Source organism: Electrona antarctica, assembly GCF_951216825.1.
Source record: "Electrona antarctica genome assembly, chromosome: 17".
Classification (NCBI taxonomy): domain Eukaryota; kingdom Metazoa; phylum Chordata; class Actinopteri; order Myctophiformes; family Myctophidae; genus Electrona; species Electrona antarctica.
In genome coordinates, this window is record NC_136798.1 from 6208500 (window position 1) to 6232336 (window position 23837).

The following is a 23837-nucleotide window of genomic DNA, read 5'->3' on the forward strand; positions in this document are numbered from 1 at the left end:
TGTCACAGTCAACCAAGTTCAGCTGTGGATCTGAAAACAGGTGAGAAGATGTTCACCAAAGGCACCGTAATTCTGATTTTGAAGTGTTAGGTCATTTTCTCTGTGGGACTCAACTTAATTCAATCAAATGACTTAAAACCGGGATATGGAATGCACAATTGAGTAAAGGGAGGAACCAAGAAATACATTGTTCCATTTCTCTTTATTCATTTTGAGATTCAAATCATGGTTATTTACATTTTGCTTCATTATATCTTGAAGCCCAGTTAGATTTTTTCTTCTTAGCTCATCACATTATTGCTTTAATCATGCTTAACTTTGGAATTGTCTTCTCTTTGTAGTGCCATGTGTTGCTACCAACATCTCTGTAGCTCCTGAATGTATCAGCAACAGTGCTGTTGTGTCCTGGTCTGGACACAAGGGAGAAGTACAGTACTATGTTTCTGCCTCAAGTAGTCAAGACAATGCCACCTGCCTGTCCTCTGAACTCCATTGTACTCTTACAAGCATCATGTGTGGCACCACCTACACTGTACGCGTTAAGGCTATCAATGGCAACTGCTCCAGTGACCCGAGTCCGGCCTTGACATTCAGCTCAGGTATGAGATGGAGAACATTACACGCATGCTCGCACACACACACGCGCACACACCCACACACATGTGTGCACGCACACACTTCTTGTAAACCTGTGATGTGACAAAAACAATGATTCTGATTAACTTTCTCACTCTTTTTCTTTCTCTTCCCAGCCCCATGTTCTCCATATAATGTTACTGCCAGTCTGGTGTGTCCCAACTCAACCCATGTGACCTCACTGACCTGGGTAGGAAGCCCCAGTGCCACAGCTTACAATGTGACAGCGGAGGGCCTGGATGGACAAGTACATGACTGCAACACCAATAGTACCAGCTGTCAGATACCCAACATGCACTGTGGCCAGAACTTCACCATCACAGTGACACCATATGCTGACTCATGTGCTGGGAGTCCCAGCATTCCTTATCAGTTCATTGCAGGTACAGAGCAGGAACAAGTCCTAAAATCTAAAATCGATGTACTATTAGACTTATTCAAATATTCTCCCCATACTTTGGGTTCAGTTCAAGGAAACATGAAAGAGAATAAACTTTTATTTTTCTCCACTTCTTACCTCGTGTCTCCAGGTCCCTGCCCGCCTAGTAATGTTTCTGTTTCTACACTATGCGGAGTTAGCACAGTGTCCTGGTCCCCTGACACAGGAGCAGACATGTACATAGCAACAGCAACAACACATGGTGGAGACATCTACACCTGTGACTCAGGCAATGCAAACTCCTGCTCTTTCACTGATCTAGACTGTGGTGAAAACTACTCTGTCACTGTTGTAGCTGTGGACAGAGGTTGTCACAGTCAACCAAGTTCAGCTTTGGATCTGAGAACAGGTGAGAAGATGTTCACCAAAGGCACCGTAATTCTTATTTTGATGTGTTATAGGTCATAGATATGGAATGCACAATTGAGTAAAGGGAGGAAGGAAGAAATACGTTGCTCCATTTCTCTTTATTAACTTTGAGATTCAAATCATGTTAATTTACATTTTGTTTCATTATATCTTGAAGCCCAGTTAGATTTTTTCTTCTTTGCTCATCACATTATTGCTTTAATCAAAAGCATGCTTAACTTTGGAATTGTCTTCTCTTTGTAGTGCCATGTGTTCCTACCAACATCTCTGTAGTTCCTGAATGTATCAGCAACAGTGCTGTTGTGTCCTGGTCTGGCCACAAGGGATCATTACAGTACTATGTTTCTGCCTCAAGTAGTCGAGACAATGCCACCTGCCTGTCCTCTGAACGCCATTGTACTCTTACAAGCATCATGTGTGGCACCACCTACACTGTAGACGTTAAGGCTATCAATGGCAACTGCTCCAGTGACCCGAGTCTGGCCTTGACATTCAGCTCAGGTATGAGATGGAGAACATTGCACACGCACGCACGCACGCACGCACACATACTTCTTGTAAATCTGTGATGTCTAAAAAGATGATTCTGATGAACTTTCTTACTCTTTTTCTTTCTCTTCCCAGTCCCGTGTGCTCCATATAATGTTACTGCCAGTCTGGTGTGTCCCAACTCAACCCATGTGACCTGGGTAGGAAGCTCCAGTGCCACAGCTTACAATGTGACAGCGGAGGGCCTGGATGGACAAATACATGACTGCAACACCAATAGTACCAGCTGTCAGATACCCAACATGCACTGTGGCCAGAACTTCACCATCACAGTGACACCATATGCTGACTCATGTGCTGGGAGTCCCAGCATTCCTTATCAGTTCATTGCAGGTACAGAGCAGGAACAAGTCCTAAAATCTAAAATCGATGTACTATTAGACTTATTCAAATATTCTCCCCATACTTTGGGTTCAGTTCAAGGAAACATGAAAGAGAAAAACTTTTATTTTTCTCCACTTCTTACCTCTTGTGTCTCCAGGTCCCTGCCCGCCTAGTAATGTTTCTGTTTCTACACTATGCGGAGTTAGCACAGTGTCCTGGTCCCCTGACACAGGAGCAGACATGTACATAGCAACAGCAACAACACATGATGGAGACATCTACACCTGTGACTCAGGCAATGCAAACTCCTGCTCTTTCACTGATCTAGACTGTGGTGAAAACTACTCTGTCACTGTTGTAGCTGTGGACAGAGGTTGTCACAGTCAACCAAGTTCAGCTGTGGATCTGAAAACAGGTGAGAAGATGTTCACCAAAGGCACCGTAATTCTGATTTTAAGTGTTAGGTCATTTTCTCTGTGGGACTCAACTTAATTAAATCGAATGACTTAAAACCGGGATATGGAATGCACAATTGAGGAAAGGGAGGAACCAATAAATACATTGTTCCATTTCTCTTTAATCATTTTGAGATTCAAATCATGGTTATTTACATTTTGCTTCATTATATCTTGAAGCCCAGTTAGATTTTTTTCTTCTTAGCTCATCACATTATTGCTTTAATCATGCTTAACTTTGGAATTGTCTTCTCTTTGTAGTGCCATGTGTTGCTACCAACATCTCTGTAGCTCCTGAATGTATCAGCAACAGTGCTGTTGTGTCCTGGTCTGGCCACAAGGGAGCAGTACAGTACTATGTTTCTGCCTCAAGTAGTCAAGACAATGCCACCTGCCTGTCCTCTGAACTCCATTGTACTCTTACAAGCATCATGTGTGGCACCACCTACACTGTACGCGTTAAGGCTATCAATGGCAACTGCTCCAGTGACCCGAGTCCGGCCTTGACATTCAGCTCAGGTATGAGATGGAGAACATTACACGCATGCTCGCACACACACACGCGCACACACCCACACACATGTGTGCACGCACACACTTCTTGTAAACCTGTGATGTGACAAAAACGATGATTCTGATTAACTTTCTCACACTTTTTCTTTCTCTTCGCAGCCCCATGTGCTCCATATAATGTTACTGCCAGTCTGGTGTGTCCCAACTCAACCCATGTGACCTCACTGACCTGGGTAGGAAGCCCCAGTGCCACAGCTTACAATGTGACAGCGGTGGGCCAGGATGGACAAATACATGACTGCAACACCAACAGTACCAGCTGTCAGATACCCAACATGCACTGTGGTCAGAACTTCACCATCACAGTGACACCATATGCTGACTCATGTGCTGGGAATCCCAGCATTCCTTATCAGTTGATGGCAGGTACAGAGCGGGAACAAGACTTAAAATCTAAAAACGATTTACTATTAGACTATTTCAAATATTCTCCCCATACTTTGGGTTCAGTTCAAGGAACATGAAAGAGAATAAACATTTATTTTTCTCCACTTCTTACCTCTTATGTCTCCAGGTCCCTGCCCGCCTAGTAATGTTTCTGTTTCTACATTATGCGGAGTTAGCAGAGTGTCCTGGTCCCCTGACAGAGGAGCAGACATGTACATAGCAACAGCAACAACACATGATGGAGACATCTACACCTGTAACTCAGGCAATGCAAACTCCTGCTCTTTCACTGATCTAGACTGTGGTGAAAACTACTCTGTCACTGTTGTAGCTGTGGACAGAGGTTGTCACAGTCAACCAAGTTCAGCTGTGGATCTGAAAACAGGTGAGAAGATGTTCACCAAAGGCACCGTAATTCTGATTTTAAGTGTTAGGTCATTTTCTCTGTGGGACTCAACTTAATTAAATCGAATGACTTAAAACCGGGATATGGAATGCACAATTGAGTAAAGGGAGGAACCAATAAATACATTGTTCCATTTCTCTTTAATCATTTTGAGATTCAAATCATGGTTATTTACATTTTGCTTCATTATATCTTGAAGCCCAGTTAGATTTTTTTCTTCTTAGCTCATCACATTATTGCTTTAATCATGCTTAACTTTGGAATTGTCTTCTCTTTGTAGTGCCATGTGTTGCTACCAACATCTCTGTAGCTCCTGAATGTATCAGCAACAGTGCTGTTGTGTCCTGGTCTGGCCACAAGGGAGCAGTACAGTACTATGTTTCTGCCTCAAGTAGTCAAGACAATGCCACCTGCCTGTCCTCTGAACTCCATTGTACTCTTACAAGCATCATGTGTGGCACCACCTACACTGTACGCGTTAAGGCTATCAATGGCAACTGCTCCAGTGACCCGAGTCCGGCCTTGACATTCAGCTCAGGTATGAGATGGAGAACATTACACGCATGCTCGCACACACACACGCGCACACACCCACACACATGTGTGCACGCACACACTTCTTGTAAACCTGTGATGTGACAAAAACGATGATTCTGATTAACTTTCTCACACTTTTTCTTTCTCTTCCCAGCCCCATGTGCTCCATATAATGTTACTGCCAGTCTGGTGTGTCCCAACTCAACCCATGTGACCTCACTGACCTGGGTAGGAAGCCCCAGTGCCACAGCTTACAATGTGACAGCGGTGGGCCAAGATGGACAAATACATGACTGCAACACCAACAGTACCAGCTGTCAGATACCCAACATGCACTGTGGTCAGAACTTCACCATCACAGTGACACCATATGCTGACTCATGTGCTGGGAGTCCCAGCATTCCTTATCAGTTCATTGCAGGTACAGAGCAGGAACAAGTCCTAAAATCTAAAATCTAAAATCGATGTACTATTAGACTTATTCAAATATTCTCCCCATACTTTGGGTTCAGTTCAAGGAACATGAAAGAGAATAAACATTTATTTTTCTCCACTTCTTACCTCTTATGTCTCCAGGTCCCTGCCCGCCTAGTAATGTTTCTGTTTCTACATTATGCGGAGTTAGCACAGTGTCCTGGTCCCCTGACACAGGAGCAGACATGTACATAGCAACAGCAACAACACATGATGGAGACATCTACACCTGTGACTCAGGCAATGCAAACTCCTGCTCTTTCACTGATCTAGACTGTGGTGAAAACTACTCTGTCATTGTTGTAGCTGTGGACAGAGGTTGTCACAGTCAACCAAGTTCAGCTTTGGATCTGAGAACAGGTGAGAAGATGTTCACCAAAGGCACCGTAATTCTGATTTTGATGTGTTATAGGTCATAGATATGGAATGCACAATTGAGTAAAGAGAGGAAGGAAGAAATACGTTGCTCCATTTCTCTTTATTAACTTTGAGATTCAAATCATGTTCATTTACATTTTGTTTCATTGTATCTTGAAGCCCAGTTAGATTTTTTCTTCTTTGCTCATCACATTATTGCTTTAATCAAAAGCATGCTTAACTTTGGAATTGTCTTCTCTTTGTAGTGCCATGTGTTCCTACCAACATCTCTGTAGCTCCTGAATGTATCAGCAACAGTGCTGTTGTGTCCTGGTCTGGCCACAAGGGATCATTACAGTACTATGTTTCTGCCTCAAGTAGTCGAGACAATGCCACCTGCCTGTCCTCTGAACGCCATTGTACTCTTACAAGCATCATGTGTGGCACCACCTACACTGTAGACGTTAAGGCTATCAATGGCAACTGCTCCAGTGACCCGAGTCTGGCCTTGACATTCAGCTCAGGTATGAGATGGAGAACATTGCACGCACACACACACGCACACACACATACTTCTTGTAAATCTGTGATGTCTAAAAAGATGATTCTGATGAACTTTCTTACTCTTTTTCTTTCTCTTCCCAGCCCCGTGTGCTCCATATAATGTTACTGCCAGTCTGGTGTGTCCCAACTCAACCCATGTGACCTGGGTAGGAAGCTCCAGTGCCACAGCTTACAATGTGACAGCGGAGGGCCTGGATGGACAAATACATGACTGCAACACCAATAGTACCAGCTGTCAGATACCCAACATGCACTGTGGCCAGAACTTCACCATCACAGTGACACCATATGCTGACTCATGTGCTGGGAGTCCCAGCATTCCTTATCAGTTCATTGCAGGTACAGAGCAGGAACAAGTCCTAAAATCTAAAATCGATGTACTATTAGACTTATTCAAATATTCTCCCCATACTTTGGGTTCAGTTCAAGGAAACATGAAAGAGAATAAACTTTTATTTTTCTCCACTTCTTACCTCTTGTGTCTCCAGGTCCCTGCCCGCCTAGTAATGTTTCTGTTTCTACACTATGCGGAGTTAGCACAGTGTCCTGGTCCCCTGACACAGGAGCAGACATGTACATAGCAACAGCAACAACACATGATGGAGACATCTACACCTGTGACTCAGGCAATGCAAACTCCTGCTCTTTCACTGATCTAGACTGTGGTGAAAACTACTCCGTCACTGTTGTAGCTGTGGACAGAGGTTGTCACAGTCAACCAAGTTCAGCTTTGGATCTGAGAACAGGTGAGAAGATGTTCACCAAAGGCACCGTAATTCTTATTTTGATGTGTTATAGGTCATAGATATGGAATGCACAATTGAGTAAAGGGAGGAAGGAAGAAATACGTTGCTCCATTTCTCTTTATTAATTTTGAGGTTCAAATCATGTTAATTTACATTTTGTTTCATTATATCTTGAAGCCCAGTTAGTTTTTTCTTCTTTGCTCATCACATTTTTGATTTAATCAAAAGCATGCTTAACTTTGGAATTGTCTTCTCTTTGTAGTGCCATGTGTTCCTACCAACATCTCTGTAGCTCCTGAATGTATCAGCAACAGTGCTGTTGTGTCCTGGTCTGGCCACAAGGGATCATTACAGTACTATGTTTCTGCCTCAAGTAGTCGAGACAATGCCACCTGCCTGTCCTCTGAACGCCATTGTACTCTTACAAGCATCATGTGTGGCACCACCTACACTGTAGACGTTAAGGCTATCAATGGCAACTGCTCCAGTGACCCGAGTCTGGCCTTGACATTCAGCTCAGGTATGAGATGGAGAACATTGCACGCACACACACACACGCAAACACACATACTTCTTGTAAATCTGTGATGTCTAAAAAGATGATTCTGATGAACTTTCTTACTCTTTTTCTTTCTCTTCCCAGCCCCGTGTGCTCCATATAATGTTACTGCCAGTCTGGTGTGTCCCAACTCAACCCATGTGACCTGGGTAGGAAGCGCCAGTGCCACAGCTTACAATGTCACAGCGGAGGGCCTGGATGGACAAATACATGACTGCAACACCAATAGTACCAGCTGTCAGATACCCAACATGCACTGTGGCCAGAACTTCACCATCACAGTGACACCATATGCTGACTCATGTGCTGGGAGTCCCAGCATTCCTTATCAGTTCATTGCAGGTACAGAGCAGGAACAAGTCCTAAAATCTAAAAATCTAAAATCGATGTACTATTAAACTTATTCAAATATTCTCCCCATACTTTGGGTTCAGTTCAAGGAAACATGAAAGAGAATAAACTTTTATTTGTCTCCACTTCTTACCTCTCATGTCTCCAGGTCCCTGCCCGCCTAGTAATGTTTCTGTTTCTACACTATGCGGAGTTAGCACAGTGTCCTGGTCCCCTGACACAGGAGCAGACATGTACATAGCAACAGCAACTACACATGATGGAGACATCTACACCTGTGACTCAGGCAATGCAAACTCCTGCTCTTTCACTGATCTAGACTGTGGTGAAAACTACTCTGTCACTGTTGTAGCTGTGGACAGAGGTTGTCACAGTCAACCAAGTTCAGCTTTGGATCTGAGAACAGGTGAGAAGATGTTCACCAAAGAAACCGTAATTCTGATTTTGATGTGTTATAGGTCATAGATATGGAATGCACAATATTGAGTAAAGGGAGGAAGGAAGAAATACGTTGCTCCATTTCTCTTTATTAATTTTGAGATTCAAATCATGTTAATTTACATTTTGTTTCATTATATCTTGAAGCCCAGTTAGATTTTTTCTTCTTTGCTCATCACATTATTGCTTTAATCAAAAGCATGCTTAACTTTGGAATTGTCTTCTCTTTGTAGTGCCATGTGTTCCTACCAACATCTCTATAGCTCCTGAATGTATCAGCAACAGTGCTGTTGTGTCCTGGTCTGGCCACAAGGGATCATTACAGTACTATGTTTCTGCCTCAAGTAGTCGAGACAATGCCACCTGCCTGTCCTCTGAACGCCATTGTACTCTTACAAGCATCATGTGTGGCACCACCTACACTGTAGACGTTAAGGCTATCAATGGCAACTGCTCCAGTGACCCGAGTCTGGCCTTGACATTCAGCTCAGGTATGAGATGGAGAACATTGCACGCACACACACACGCACACACACACACATACTTCTTGTAAATCTGTGATGTCTAAAAAGATGATTCTGATGAACTTTCTTACTCTTTTTCTTTCTCTTCCCAGCCCCGTGTGCTCCATATAATGTTACTGCCAGTCTGGTGTGTCCCAACTCAACCCATGTGACCTGGGTAGGAAGCTCCAGTGCCACAGCTTACAATGTGACAGCGGAGGGCCTGGATGGACAAATACATGACTGCAACACCAATAGTACCAGCTGTCAGATACCCAACATGCACTGTGGCCAGAACTTCACCATCACAGTGACACCATATGCTGACTCATGTGCTGGGAGTCCCAGCATTCCTTATCAGTTCATTGCAGGTACAGAGCAGGAACAAGTCCTAAAATCTAAAATCGATGTACTATTAGACTTATTCAAATATTCTCCCCATACTTTGGGTTCAGTTCAAGGAAACATGAAAGAGAATAAACTTTTATTTTTCTCCACTTCTTACCTCTTGTGTCTCCAGGTCCCTGCCCGCCTAGTAATGTTTCTGTTTCTACACTATGCGGAGTTAGCACAGTGTCCTGGTCCCCTGACACAGGAGCAGACATGTACATAGCAACAGCAACAACACATGATGGAGACATCTACACCTGTGACTCAGGCAATGCAAACTCCTGCTCTTTCACTGATCTAGACTGTGGTGAAAACTACTCCGTCACTGTTGTAGCTGTGGACAGAGGTTGTCACAGTCAACCAAGTTCAGCTTTGGATCTGAGAACAGGTGAGAAGATGTTCACCAAAGGCACCGTAATTCTTATTTTGATGTGTTATAGGTCATAGATATGGAATGCACAATTGAGTAATGGGAGGAAGGAAGAAATACGTTGCTCCATTTCTCTTTATTAATTTTGAGGTTCAAATCATGTTAATTTACATTTTGTTTCATTATATCTTGAAGCCCAGTTAGTTTTTTCTTCTTTGCTCATCACATTTTTGATTTAATCAAAAGCATGCTTAACTTTGGAATTGTCTTCTCTTTGTAGTGCCATGTGTTCCTACCAACATCTCTGTAGCTCCTGAATGTATCAGCAACAGTGCTGTTGTGTCCTGGTCTGGCCACAAGGGATCATTACAGTACTATGTTTCTGCCTCAAGTAGTCGAGACAATGCCACCTGCCTGTCCTCTGAACGCCATTGTACTCTTACAAGCATCATGTGTGGCACCACCTACACTGTAGACGTTAAGGCTATCAATGGCAACTGCTCCAGTGACCCGAGTCTGGCCTTGACATTCAGCTCAGGTATGAGATGGAGAACATTGCACGCACACACACACACACACGCAAACACACATACTTCTTGTAAATCTGTGATGTCTAAAAAGATGATTCTGATGAACTTTCTTACTCTTTTTCTTTCTCTTCCCAGCCCCGTGTGCTCCATATAATGTTACTGCCAGTCTGGTGTGTCCCAACTCAACCCATGTGACCTGGGTAGGAAGCGCCAGTGCCACAGCTTACAATGTGACAGCGGAGGGCCTGGATGGACAAATACATGACTGCAACACCAATAGTACCAGCTGTCAGATACCCAACATGCACTGTGGCCAGAACTTCACCATCACAGTGACACCATATGCTGACTCATGTGCTGGGAGTCCCAGCATTCCTTATCAGTTCATTGCAGGTACAGAGCAGGAACAAGTCCTAAAATCTAAAATCGATGTACTATTAGACTTATTCAAATATTCTCCCCATACTTTGGGTTCAGTTCAAGGAAACATGAAAGAGAATAAACTTTTATTTTTCTCCACTTCTTACCTCTTGTGTCTCCAGGTCCCTGCCCGCCTAGTAATGTTTCTGTTTCTACACTATGCGGAGTTAGCACAGTGTCCTGGTCCCCTGACACAGGAGCAGACATGTACATAGCAACAGCAACAACACATGATGGAGACATCTACACCTGTGACTCAGGCAATGCAAACTCCTGCTCTTTCACTGATCTAGACTGTGGTGAAAACTACTCTGTCACTGTTGTAGCTGTGGACAGAGGTTGTCACAGTCAACCAAGTGCAGCTTTGGATCTGAGAGCAGGTGAGAAGATGTTCACCACAGGCACCGTTATTCTGATTTTGATGTGTTATAGGTCATAGATATGGAATGCACAATTGAGTAAAGGGAGGAAGGAAGAAATACGTTGCTCCATTTCTCTTTATTAGTTTTGAGATTCAAATCATGTTAATTTACATTTTGTTTCATTATATCTTGAAGCCCAGTTAGATTTTTTCTTCTTTGCTCATCACATTATTGCTTTAATCAAAAGCATGCTTAACTTTGGAATTGTCTTCTCTTTGTAGTGCCATGTGTTCCTACCAACATCTCTGTAGCTCCTGAATGTATCAGCAACAGTGCTGTTGTGTCCTGGTCTGGCCACAAGGGATCATTACAGTACTATGTTTCTGCCTCAAGTAGTCGAGACAATGCCACCTGCCTGTCCTCTGAACGCCATTGTACTCTTACAAGCATCATGTGTGGCACCACCTACACTGTAGACGTTAAGGCTGTCAATGGCAACTGCTCCAGTGACCCGAGTCTGGCCTTGACATTCAGCTCAGGTATGAGATGGAGAACATTGCACGCACACACACGCAAGCACGCACGCACACACACATACTTCTTGTAAATCTGTGATGTCTAAAAAGATGATTCTGATGAACTTTCTTACCCTTTTTCTTTCTCTTCCCAGCCCTGTGTGCTCCATATAATGTTACTGCCAGTCTGGTGTGTCCCAACTCAACCCATGTGACCTGGGTAGGAAGCTCCAGTGCCACAGCTTACAATGTGACAGCGGAGGGTTTGGATGGACAAATACATGACTGCAACACCAATAGTACCAGCTGTCAGATACCCAACATGCACTGTGGCCAGAACTTCACCATCACAGTGACACCATATGCTGACTCATGTGCTGGGAGTCCCAGCATTCCTTATCAGTTCATTGCAGGTACAGAGCAGGAACAAGTCCTAAAATCTAAAAATCTAAAATCGATGTACTATTAAACTTATTCAAATATTCTCCCCATACTTTGGGTTCAGTTCAAGGAAACATGAAAGAGAATAAACTTTTATTTGTCTCCACTTCTTACACACAAAAAAAAATCCTGATATATTTGTGCCCTTTAAGGTACTTTTGTCATAAATGTACCCCGTGCATTGGTAGAGTACCATATACGGTACTAAAATGGCCCATATGGTACAAAACTGTAGACCTTTAATGGTACAAATTAGTTTTTGGACCCCTAGGTACATATTTGTGCCCATTCTGAGCTTGTAGACCCGCCTTTGAAGCAAAATGGTCAGCGATTGGCTGAATGCAAGTCAGCTGTCTGCTGTACTGGCCAATCACAGTGCATCTTCACCACTGAACTCCTGAAGAGCAGCAGACCAGCAGTCTGGCAGCCGACAGCCATGCGCTATTATTTTACGCGGTGAATTTAAGTTTGTGTCGGGACTTTGGGAAGTTTGGCTCGGAGCTAGTTAGTGGGAGTTTGGGTCGTTGTAGCCGGGCGGCGGCCAGACGGACGGACAACCAAACTAACACAGAAATATGGCGGCACTATTCATATTAGGAGGAGGAGGAGTAGTAGTAGACGGAGTACGAAAGCTGTCCACCTTGTCTACAGAGGAACTGATTCACAAACTAGTCACGGAAGCTGGAATAGACGTTTCAGAAGGCGAGGCAAAAAGGTTTACCGGTAAGTATCTTTATTTAATGTTTGCACTAACTTACAGTAAGCAGTTTCATGTTTAGGAACATATATAAATAAAATGTTGAGCACCAACATGTCGTTTTTGGCTGTCCCAGGTGGCGTGAACAAACAGTCCAATGAGTTATTTTGTTCATTTTAATCACTAAAACCCCTTAAATGATAGCGGTTGGATTTGAAATGACGGACAGGGTTGTTAAATGTGCATAATGTATTGATTTCAACTACTTTATTCGGTAATATATCATATTAATATCACTTTCATGTTTAGGAGGGGGGAAACTGAAATGGCGGATACGCGCCAAAACGTCTGTTTTTCTGTTACTGTGGTTTGTTTCCTTGCGCGCGGGAGCAGACCGGCAGTAGCATGTCCATTTATAATATTTAAAGCGTCATTCCACTGTCTTTATTTCGGGGTTGTATCATGATATTCTGGTTTTCGTCCGTATTGTTTGGCGGGCCACCACGCAATCATTCACCACCACAGTAATGCATTCGGTTGCCAACAAATTGTGTTGTACCCGAACGCGTTCAAAGAACAGTTACAGACGTTCGTATCCTGCCACAACGTTATGCTGCTTTCACACAGGAGGATGCAACAGATGCAAAACTACACTAGTACATCTAGTTACAAGTTCACAAACAGTGTCGTCGTTAAGCAGCAGTATCAGCAGCAGCAGCATGCTGCTGCAGCAGCAGCTGTCCGTTTATTATTAGCACAACCACGAACGTCCACCACATATACAATGAATTACTCACCTAATGATGCCTGCAGGTTCCATGATTAATTCCAGCGTGTGTAACCTACATTGTCTAAGTGGGCGACAGTTTTCATATTGTAAATATGGTCGCTGGTGTGTGTGAACCCTATCGCTTCCCTTACATTCTGCACGTTCATGTGGGGTAAACAAAGATGGATGCACCCTGTTAGGCTGTTACCATAGCTTTTCACTGCAATTATGTTAAGAAATGATTACCTGCAATATCTGTACAATGGACCTCGCTAGGCCTTGTATATATTTCACAATGTAATCGGAAAAAATCTCCCCACACACAGTGCGTGTGTCTGTGTCACTGTTGGGAGCTTTGTTAATATATTTCAACTTGCAACATGCATTCTTTATCTGCTTTTTTTTTTCTTCATCTCCTATTATGACGGGGATAAATGTGAAAAACGTATTTTTCCATTTCACCAGGTCTTTAAATAACCAGGGCTTTCCTCTGAAACCTGTCAGTGCTGTCTGGTCTGTCTAGCTGAACTACCTGGACAATTTGTCCTTATGTGGGGAAACGGTTAGTGTGTGGCGGTGTTTAAATGGCTTTAATTAAGTGAATAAATACAATGTTTACAATTTGTCATATGATGCATTTAATTAAATCAGCTATTGTGTGTGTGTGTGTGTGTGTGTCCCTCCCTCAGAGAATGAAGTGGACGGAGAAACGGTGGACTGTGGACTAACTGAACAAATGATCGGCTTCCTCTTCGCTGGATCATTCAAAAACAAATTAAATTTAGACAATTTGTAGAAAAATACAAGGAGGGTGAGACAGAGATTTGTTTACAGCCAATTGAGCCTGAAGAAGCCTCCCAATCTCAGCTTTCCACGGTTTCAAGGCAAGTGCATCTCCATAAGATAGTTGTGCTTACACAGTCACTGTATGCTGCTTAACCCATTTAGATCTGAGGCTGAACAGTTTTCTGAAAAACCTATGTTTCCATGTCAGTGGTGCTCAACCCTTTTGATGTCAAGGACCCCCAGAATTATCTGTATTTGGCTGCGGGCCCCCATCTGAAAATGTGTAGTTCCAGGGACCCCACCAGAAGCAAAGATTTGAGTTGAATTCAATGATTTGTGCCACAGTTTCACAATTTTTCAAAAATGGCAGATCTACAAGCTTGTTTTCAATAGCTAAAGTTTATAACATAACGACACCAAAAGGGGTTCCTGTCCTGACTGGGTTAAATGGGTATGCCAACATATTGGGTGAATCAGCGGTCCAGGCACCTGTCTGGCAGTGTGCCGCAGGTTCGACCCCCGGTCCTGGCGGCCTTTACTGCATGTCCCCCCCCCCCCCCCCCCCCCCATCTCTCTCCGCATTTCCTGTCAGCCTACTGTATATCCCTCCTACAAAAAAAAGAGAACCTGAAAATAGCTGGAGAGACTGGGAGACACCGTCACAGAACAAATTCACTCTAGAATATAAAACTAACAAAAGAAAATCTGCTTGTTCCATTGCAGTGCTGAACCAGCCTGTGGGAGTGTTGAACCAGCCCGTGTGAGACTACACCATATCGGCATCTGTCCAACCTTTCCCCATGATGTTCAGACGGTGCTCGATGCCAGGGACCCGCGTCTCATAGTGCCGAGAATACGCCACAAAATTACCAGTGTGCTGTATGAACAACTAATGTCACACAACATGTAAGTATCAACTGTTAACCATTACTATGACTTTAGTACTTGGCATTCATACATTGTTAGCTGATCTTTTAAGAAACCAAGAGTTTGAATTTGTTCTTGCCTTTTGGGCTAGGTATCCAACCCCAGCGGAGTACGTTCAGGTTGCCAAGTCAGTGGTTGTGAAATACCCGCATCTTAGAGATGCAGAGGGGAATGGCTATGTAAGTTGTGTTTTATTCTCTTCAATCTTCAGTGATTTCTGTGTGTGTGTGTATGTACATGCGACTATTAACCCATTTAGACCTGAAATCGAAATTTTAAAAAAATCTTCTAAATCATGACAGTTTTCTGAAATACCTATGGTTCTCAGTGGTGCTCAATATTTCATGTCGAGGATCCCCAGAATAATCTGTATTTGGCCGTGGACCCCCATCTGAAAATATGTTGTCCCAGGGACGCCCCCAGAAGCAACGATTTGAGTAAAAACTTTCGCTATGAAAGAATATATTCAAAGATTTGCACCACATTTTCATGATTTTTCAAAAATGGCAGATCTACAAGTTCATAGCACGGCACAGAGCTATGAGCTTGTAGATCTGCTATATTTCAATAGCTAAAGTATAACATATTGCTTAAAACACCAAAAGGGGTTAATAGCCAAATGTGTTTCATTTTATCCAGACAACCTGGCATGCGTCCCTAAAAAGAAAATGCAAAAATGAACGTGCCCCACTGGTCAGCAATACCGAGGTCCGAAAGATGAAAGAGAAGTATGGCCACGCAAAGAAGCCCCAACCTCCCTCTACACCTAGTCTGCATAGACGAGCAGCTAATCAAACATCTGTAAGTCATTTGTCATATCTATATATTTTGAGGGTGAGGGTGTTCCAGGTTGTCCCTAGCTAAATGATGGAGAGTTGGTAACCAAATTGACTCTTTTAATTTTCTAATAAGTCTTCACAACATTTGCCTGTTATTTCTTGTATGGTTACCACATAAATACAGCATGGAATTGTGAACAAAATCTCATCCAACGATAACAAAATGGCTTTGCATACTTGGGAGCAGGCGGTACACTGTACAACTCATCCACATCTGTCTATGCTTTTTCCACAGGAAATACTGGTTGTCGGAGAGGATGCCACTTCTGTGAAGGCCCATGTTGCCGTTCTTCATAGTGAATACCAGAAGACGCATCCAGATCTCCCAACTGTGAAAGATCTCATGGTGCGAACCTTCTCCTGGAGACGGCGTGAAATCATGGATGGGATGTCTGTGGAGGATCTACTCCAAAGATATCCCTTCCTAAGGGCTCCTGGTGGAGTAAGTATAGTGCACAGCTGAATGTTGCAGCATTATCAATCTATCAGGGGTCATTAACTTTATTTGGTTACAAAAATATGTTTTCAAGCCCAATGGCTAGCAAATCTTAACATTTTGATTCCTTTTTAAATCAAAACCAAACCTCTTTGCCAAAAATAGATCTACAAACTCACAGCATATCGCAGCAACGCATTGTGATGTGAGCTTGTAGATTTGCTATTTTCTGTACATTTTCCCCATGACATGATATCTCAAACTTGTATAGTGCTTTTACTCTTTACATTGGGTGCAGAGGTATAGCAACAAAATGAAAACAACCTCATGTAACTCATGAGTACCTCCTAGGGGTCTCAGACCCCCTGTTGAAAACCCATCTATGTAGTAATTTCAAATATTGTGAGATTGAGTGTATATAATAGTTGGCATATGCTGAATATGAATCATACTTGTGTTTTCTACAGTTTTCTGATGAGGTTGATCGAATCCATCCAGCCACAAGCAGTCTGTGTGATCGCTTCAGGGAGGGCTTCGCTGGTATTTTGCCAGAAGTTCTAAAACGTGCAGGAAAATCCCACGCAGAAGTCTTCAACACCGCAAGACAGGATGCCTTGGCTGAAGATCTACCAGGTAGTGAGCACTTTTCTAATTAACCACGTTGCACACTTGAAGGGCTACAGGCTTTAGTTTAGACATACTATTGGTCCGACTCATTAGACCGACAACCTACCTCAAACCCTAACCTAACCACAAGAATGGGCGCAGTGCATGTTCGACCGCATTTCTGACCGTGGTTTCCGCATGTCTGTCCGTTGGTGTGCATCCCCACTTGATGTGATTGGTGACTCTTGCTATGTTTACTGCATTGCAGAAATCGACTTCAGGGCCGGGCTGATCATACTGCCGTCCATCTTCAAAGAGAAAATTGAAGTCTTCATCATGATGGGAGAGGTGAGCATCTGGATTGTCCTGCACAGTGTTGCACTGCTTTTCAGTTCTATCACCATGTAAACAGTTTAGAGCAGCCACACAGCCTGTGTGAGCAGCGTACTCCTCTAGGCACAGCATTTGGGAACCACTGCTCTCCTCCACTGTATGCAGCCCATGTCAATTGTATGGGTCATCCGATCCTACTACTACAAAAAAATATATAATTGTGGAGCCGTACTTCTTGTCACACACTTTCATAGCTGGAAGCTGCCCGGTACAACCACAGTCTGACCTTCTAGCCAATGAGCAGCTCCACTGGAGCGGTTTGGATTAAGGGCCTTGTTCAGTGGTGGTAATGAGGGAGAGGCAACCGCTGCCTTTTCACTTTCCCCACCCAGATGTATTGTGTTTAACATAAATGACAAATCTGTTCTTTCTATATAAATGCCACGAAGTTACAAAATGTAAACTAGGGGTCTTTTTTTCAAGCCAAGGAACCCTTAGCAGTGACCCTCTCCAATGTGTATATGATGTGGTGTTTGTTTACACATTAGCTTTGTTAATAATATGTTGACTTCATGTTAAAGTTTATTTTCAGTCATTTAACCACTTGAACCTTAAATACAAATTTGATTTGGTCTGCCTCCCCTTGACCAAATTTCTAAGCTCACAATGCGTCAGTCGTGAGCTTGTAGATCCATTATTTTTGGCAAATGTCCCCAGAAAAAAGAACGATTCGGTGCAAAGTGGTTAATGTAACAAATTTTGACACACAAAATATTCATTTTGCATGTTTTGCTTTATGTAGGGGGATGCTGCTACGCCCAATCCAACCATACAAGTCATGGACCAGGACTGGAAGATGGCCATCGCTGGACGGGTGCGGTGTGTGGTGAAAGTTGACGGTGCGGACGTGTGCCAGTGCAGAAGCCTTGATGAAGCCTTCATAACAGCCTTCTGTATGTATTTTGTTTTCAACCTTGCATACCCACCAGGTCTGAAAAAAACTCTGACTTTCCTTCAGCTGCGCATCGTCAATATCAAGGAAGAGGGAGACAAGGCCATTCCAACAACCATACTGCGTGTGATTAACGCGCTGTGCACTGCAAATAATTAACCGTCTGTACTATATCACAACCGTCTGTACTAGATCACAATGCATTGTCTGCACCAGTGCCCAAAATGCACTAGAAAGGTTTTTACTCTCTCAAAGTTAATTATACATATTGGACTTGTTCATGCACATCAACCAAATTTTAGTATCACATGTGGTTTAGGTGACTGTCAGTCAACATTTACCAAATTCCCTTCTTATAGACGACATGTGTACAGAAAACACAAATCAAGATTTAGATCTAGGCCTATTGATAATGTCTATGCAGAGGCTGCAGTAGAGCACCCAAGTGTGGAGAATGAACCAAGTACTTCTGATGAACACCAACGTGTGGAGAATGAATTAATTGCTTCTGATGAACACCAACGTGTGGAGAATGAACCAATAGCTTCTGATGAATTTGATTCCAGGCCAAATTTAGATCAACTACTTGAGGATTTCAAAGATAATCTGTTTGGCTTTGTCCTTAAATGCAGAGAGAAAAACCTTCTGAATGTGTCACTCCAACAAGACATTACAAATGATGTCAAATTTCTATTTAGTTTTTTCAAAGATAATTATGATTCATTTATTTCTTATCATCTGGAAAAAGGTGGTTTTGATATTTCAAATTGCCCCGAACTTCAACAGGTTTTCCACTCATCAAATTTCTTTGATAACGCTTATGAAGCAGTCCGTTCTCCACACATGATTCAAGAACACTGTAAATCTAAGTTGAACTATATACAACCTGTACACTACACATTGAGAGGCTCTTCTGGCCAAAAAGTTGGATCATTTTCCTATGTTCCCATTGCTGAAGTTTTAAAGAAGTACTGTGCTCATGATGATGTCTGGGATCAAATACTATCTGAAAATAACCAGGTCATAGATGAAGAGCTTCTGACAGATTATAGAGATGGTCTTTATTTTAAGGAGCATTCTGTTTTTAGAGAGCATCCTGATGCTTTAAGAATCCATCTGTATGAAGATGAATATGAAGTAGTCAATCCTCTTGGTGCCAAGAGAGGGAAGCATAAACTATGTGGATTTTACTACACTATTGGAAATGTGAGTGGAAAGTATCGATCTCAACTCGGCCACATTCACTTAGCCATGTTAGTTCAATATTCAACCCTGACCAAATATTGGAATGCCATCTTAGAACGAATGCTAGATGACCTAAAACAGCTTTCAACTGAAGGCTTTATTGTAAGTGTCCGTGGAACAGAGCACACAGTTTATGCTGCTTTAGCAACCTTTTCAGCTGACAATCTCTCTGCTCATATGATTGGTGGCTTCAGAATGTGTTTTAGCTCGGGTAGAATTTGTCGTAACTGTATGGCAACTCATGCAGAAATCAATGACACATTCCAAGAAGATGATTTTGTTCTGAGAAACACTGAAGTCCACAAATATCATCTCCAGTGTGTCCAGCAGAACAAGAACAATGTAGCTGTGTATGGTGTAAAAGGCAATAGTTATTTTGATTCACTAGGTTATTTTGATGTGACCAAGTCTTTGCCCCCAGACATCATGCATGATATGTTGGAGGGAGTTGTTCCACTGACAATGAAGCATGTTATTTGCGAGGCGCAGAGAAAAAAGCATATCAGTATAACTGAGCTAAATGAAGAGCTTAAAAAAATCAGTATAGGTCAGAATGACAAGGCTAATAAGCCTGTGCCTTTGTCTGAACGACTCCAAACTTCAGGCATTGTAGGATCTGCTACTCAAAAATGGTGTCTTTTCAGATTATTGCCTTTTCTAATGGGGCACCGTGTTCCTCCTGGCAGCAGTTACTGGCATGTGTTTTTATTATTGCGAAGTATTGCAGATGTTGTCATGGCAGCTAAGGTGCGGAAAGATGACCTAGCATGTCTGCCGTTACTTATTCATGAATTCCTTTCTGAGATGAAAGCGGAATTTGGAAATGTTCTAACACCTAAATGTCATTTTCTTATACATTATCCAAGACTTATGTTAATGTATGGTCCCCTCCGTTCTCTTTGGTGTATGAGATTTGAAGGAAAACATCAATATTTTAAGAACCTGGCTAAGAACACTCGAAACTTTGTAAACATAGCTATGACACTAAGCAATCGTCACCAGTTCAAGCAATGTTGGGAATTTTCAGCTGCCAACATGTTGGGGGATTTTGAAAAGGTGCCTGGTAAAAGTGTCAGCACACCATTTTTGTCTCTACCCATTACTCTTCAGACTGCTCTAAAAACAAATGATAAGTTTAACTTCAGAGCTACAGAATTGGAGGACAAAGTCAGTCAACGTGTCTCTGCAGTAACTTTAGACAACATCAAGTATGCAGTTGGAGATGTACTGACATTAGACCTTTTACATGTTGAAAGAATTCCTGTATTTGTACAGATCAAATACATTCTTAACATTGATACCATGTGGGTGCTTGGCAGTAAAATGTTGCTTCCATTGTCCTTTGACTCACATTTTCATGCCTATCATGTAAAAGTAGACAGTGACTGGATGTTGCTCAAACCTGGAGACGAATTGGACCACACATCGCTTGACACATATTCAGTGGACGATAATTTGTATGTTGCTTTGAAACATTTTGTATAGATCTTTTGAAAGGAATTTGTAGACTAGCTGGATGTTGTCACGGAATTGAGTACAATTTCCCCCAGCGTTTCAGCAATGCAAGACTGTTAATGAACAGCTGAACAGGCTCGATGCGTCAGTCTTGTGTTTTATAATTGCTGGGGGAATTGTACTCATTCATGTTGTACTCAAGTACATGTTGCACAAAACCTTAAGAGTATTATTCACAAGTGCTCTGAGTATTTTGCACTAGGTTGTTTGTGTGAAGAATAGCCAGATGTCACAGAATTGAGTACAATTTCCCCCAGCGTTTCAGCAATGCAAGACTGTTAATGAACAGCTCAACAGGCTCGATGCATCAGTCTTGTGTTGTATAAGTGCTGGGGGAATTGTACTTATTCATGTTGTATGTATTTTATTTGTTTTATATAGTTTTACATGTGTTCACTAAATGTTGTACTCAAGTACATGTTGCACAGAACCTTAAGAGTATTATTCACAAGTGCTCTGAGTATTTTGCACTAGGTTGTTTGTGTGCAGAATAGCCAGATATCACAGAATTGAGTACAATTTCCCCCAGCGTTTCAGCAATGCAAGACTGTTAATGAACGGCTCAACAGGCTCGATGCATCAGTCTTGTGTTGTATAAGTGCTGGGGGAATTGTACTCATTCATGTTGTATTTTATTTTTTTATATAGTTTTACATGTGTGCACTAAATGTTGTACTCGAGTACATGTTGCACAGAACCTTAAAGGACCACTTCACCACTTTTCAACTTCTCTTCCTATAATTGGTCCTCACTAATGTTCATGATAAAACACCACCATTTTTCCTACTCAGTCTGTGTCTCATAGGAGGGCTTTGGGCAGTTCGGACACCCGTCCACCAGTGACATCATCATTAGGCAGATTTGTTTTTAAACAAGATTTTTATTATCGTGAATTGCAACTTTTCAGGAAAAGAAAGCCTGCCGTTTCTATTAGCTTGGATTCACCATCGATGATGTCACTGGTGGACGGGTTTCTGAACTGCCCACAGCCTTCCTATGAGACACAGACTGAGTAGGGAAAAATTGTGGTATTTTATCATGAACATTAGTTAGGACCAATTATAGGAAGAGAAGTTGAAAAGTGGTGAAGTGGTCCTTTAAGAGTATTATTCACAAGTGCACTAGGTTGTTCGTGTGCAGAATAGCCAGATGTCACAGAATTTAGTACAATTTCCCCCAGCGTTTCAGCAATGCAAGACTGTTGATCTTGTGTTGTGTAAGGCCTCACTCACACCTTTCGATCTAGCATACAACATTGATGCATGCAAGATGTAAGCAAGATGTAAGTGTCCTGGCCGCCCCAATGCATTTCCAATGGAGGTCACATGGTTTGATACAACATTTTGGACTACAAGCTGTTGTATGGCTTTCGGCTGTGTTTCGACTGCCCCCCTCCACCTCATACAACACAAATGTTGTGTCAAACCATGTGACTCCCATTGGAAATGCATTGCGAGCTTGCATCAGCTATACATCTCATACAACAAGCATGCATCAATCTGTTGCGACCGTGTGAGTCGCCCATAAGCGCTGTGGGAATTGTACTAATTCATTCATGTTTGCACTTAATGTTGTCCTCAAGTACATGTTGCACCTACCTCAAGGTATTGAGTACCATTTTGCACTAGGTTGTTGCACAACCATAAGTTATTGACTTGCACTTTGGGACAAATAAAAAGTTATTGAATGTTGTTCATGTTTCTGAATCCATTTTGTATTTGTACATAAAGGTACATTGTTGCCAGTAGGGGTACAGAATTGCTATTTTAGAGGTACAATGTTGTCACTATAGGGGTACAGAAATGTTATTTTAGAGGTACAATGTTGTCACTATAGGGGTACAGAAATATTATTTTAGAGGTACAATGTCGTCACTATAGGGGTACAGAAATATTCTTTTAGAGGTACAATGTTGTCTGTATAGGGGTACATAAATGTTCTTTTAGAGGTACAATGTTGTCTGTATAGGGGTACATAAATGTTCTTTTAGAGGTACAATGTTGTCACTAAAGGGGTACAGAAATGTTATTTTAGAGGTACAATGTTGTCACTATAGGGGTACATAAATGTTCTTTTAGAGGTACAATGTTGTCACTAAAGGGGTACAGAAATGTTATTTTAGAGGTACAATGTTGTCACTATAGGGGTACATAAATGTTGTTTTAGAGGTACAATGTTGTCCATATAGGGGTACATAAATGTTCTTTTTGAGGTACAATGTTGTCACTATAGGGGTACAGATATGTTCTTTTAGTGATAGGTACAAAGTTGTCACTAGGGGTACAGGAATGTTATTTAGAGGTACAACCAAGAAGGGTACACCAATGTACCAATACCAAAGGTACATTTCTGTACTCTACTAGGGTACTCCGGGGGTGACAAGCCCTTTGTACCTTTTGGGGTACAGAACCAACCCTGTTATTTCTCTGTGTGTACCTCTCATGTCTCCAGGTCCCTGCCCGCCTAGTAATGTTTCTGTTTCTACACTATGCGGAGTTAGCACAGTGTCCTGGTCCCCTGACACAGGAGCAGACATGTACATAGCAACAGCAACAACACATGATGGAGACATCTACACCTGTGACTCAGGAAATGAAAACTCCTGCTCTTTCACTGATCTAGACTGTGGTGAAAACTACTCTGTCACTGTTGTAGCTGTGGACAGAGGTTGTCACAGTCAACCAAGTTCAGCTTTGGATCTGAGAACAGGTGAGAAGATGTTCACCAAAGAAACCGTAATTCTGATTTTGATGTGTTATAGGTCATAGATATGGAATGCACAATATTGAGTAAAGGGAGGAAGGAAGAAATACGTTGCTCCATTTCTCTTTATTAATTTTGAGATTCAAATCATGTTAATTTACATTTTGTTTCATTATATCTTGAAGCCCAGTTAGATTTTTTCTTCTTTGCTCATCACATTATTGCTTTAATCAAAAGCATGCTTAACTTTGGAATTGTCTTCTCTTTGTAGTGCCATGTGTTCCTACCAACATCTCTATAGCTCCTGAATGTATCAGCAACAGTGCTGTTGTGT

At 42.2% G+C, this 23837-nt stretch overlaps 2 protein-coding genes across 2 annotated transcripts in view; both read left to right on the forward strand.

Moving 5' to 3' along the window:
- LOC306940585 (adhesion G-protein coupled receptor F1-like) overlaps window positions 1–23837 on the forward strand; it is a gene marked incomplete at its 5' end in the record, with an annotated part of 277235 nt that overhangs the window by 128625 nt on the left and 124773 nt on the right. The window lies entirely within an intron of this gene.
- On the forward strand, window positions 14777–21127 carry LOC306941527 (sterile alpha motif domain-containing protein 3-like). The gene is made up of 7 exons (XM_079527048.1): window positions 14777–14853; window positions 14966–15053; window positions 15514–15675; window positions 15949–16155; window positions 16617–16782; window positions 17024–17103; window positions 17891–21127. Exons 1-7 carry the CDS (start codon window positions 14840–14842, stop codon window positions 18197–18199), a joined length of 1026 nt encoding a protein of 341 aa, XP_079383174.1. The 5' UTR covers window positions 14777–14839; the 3' UTR covers window positions 18200–21127.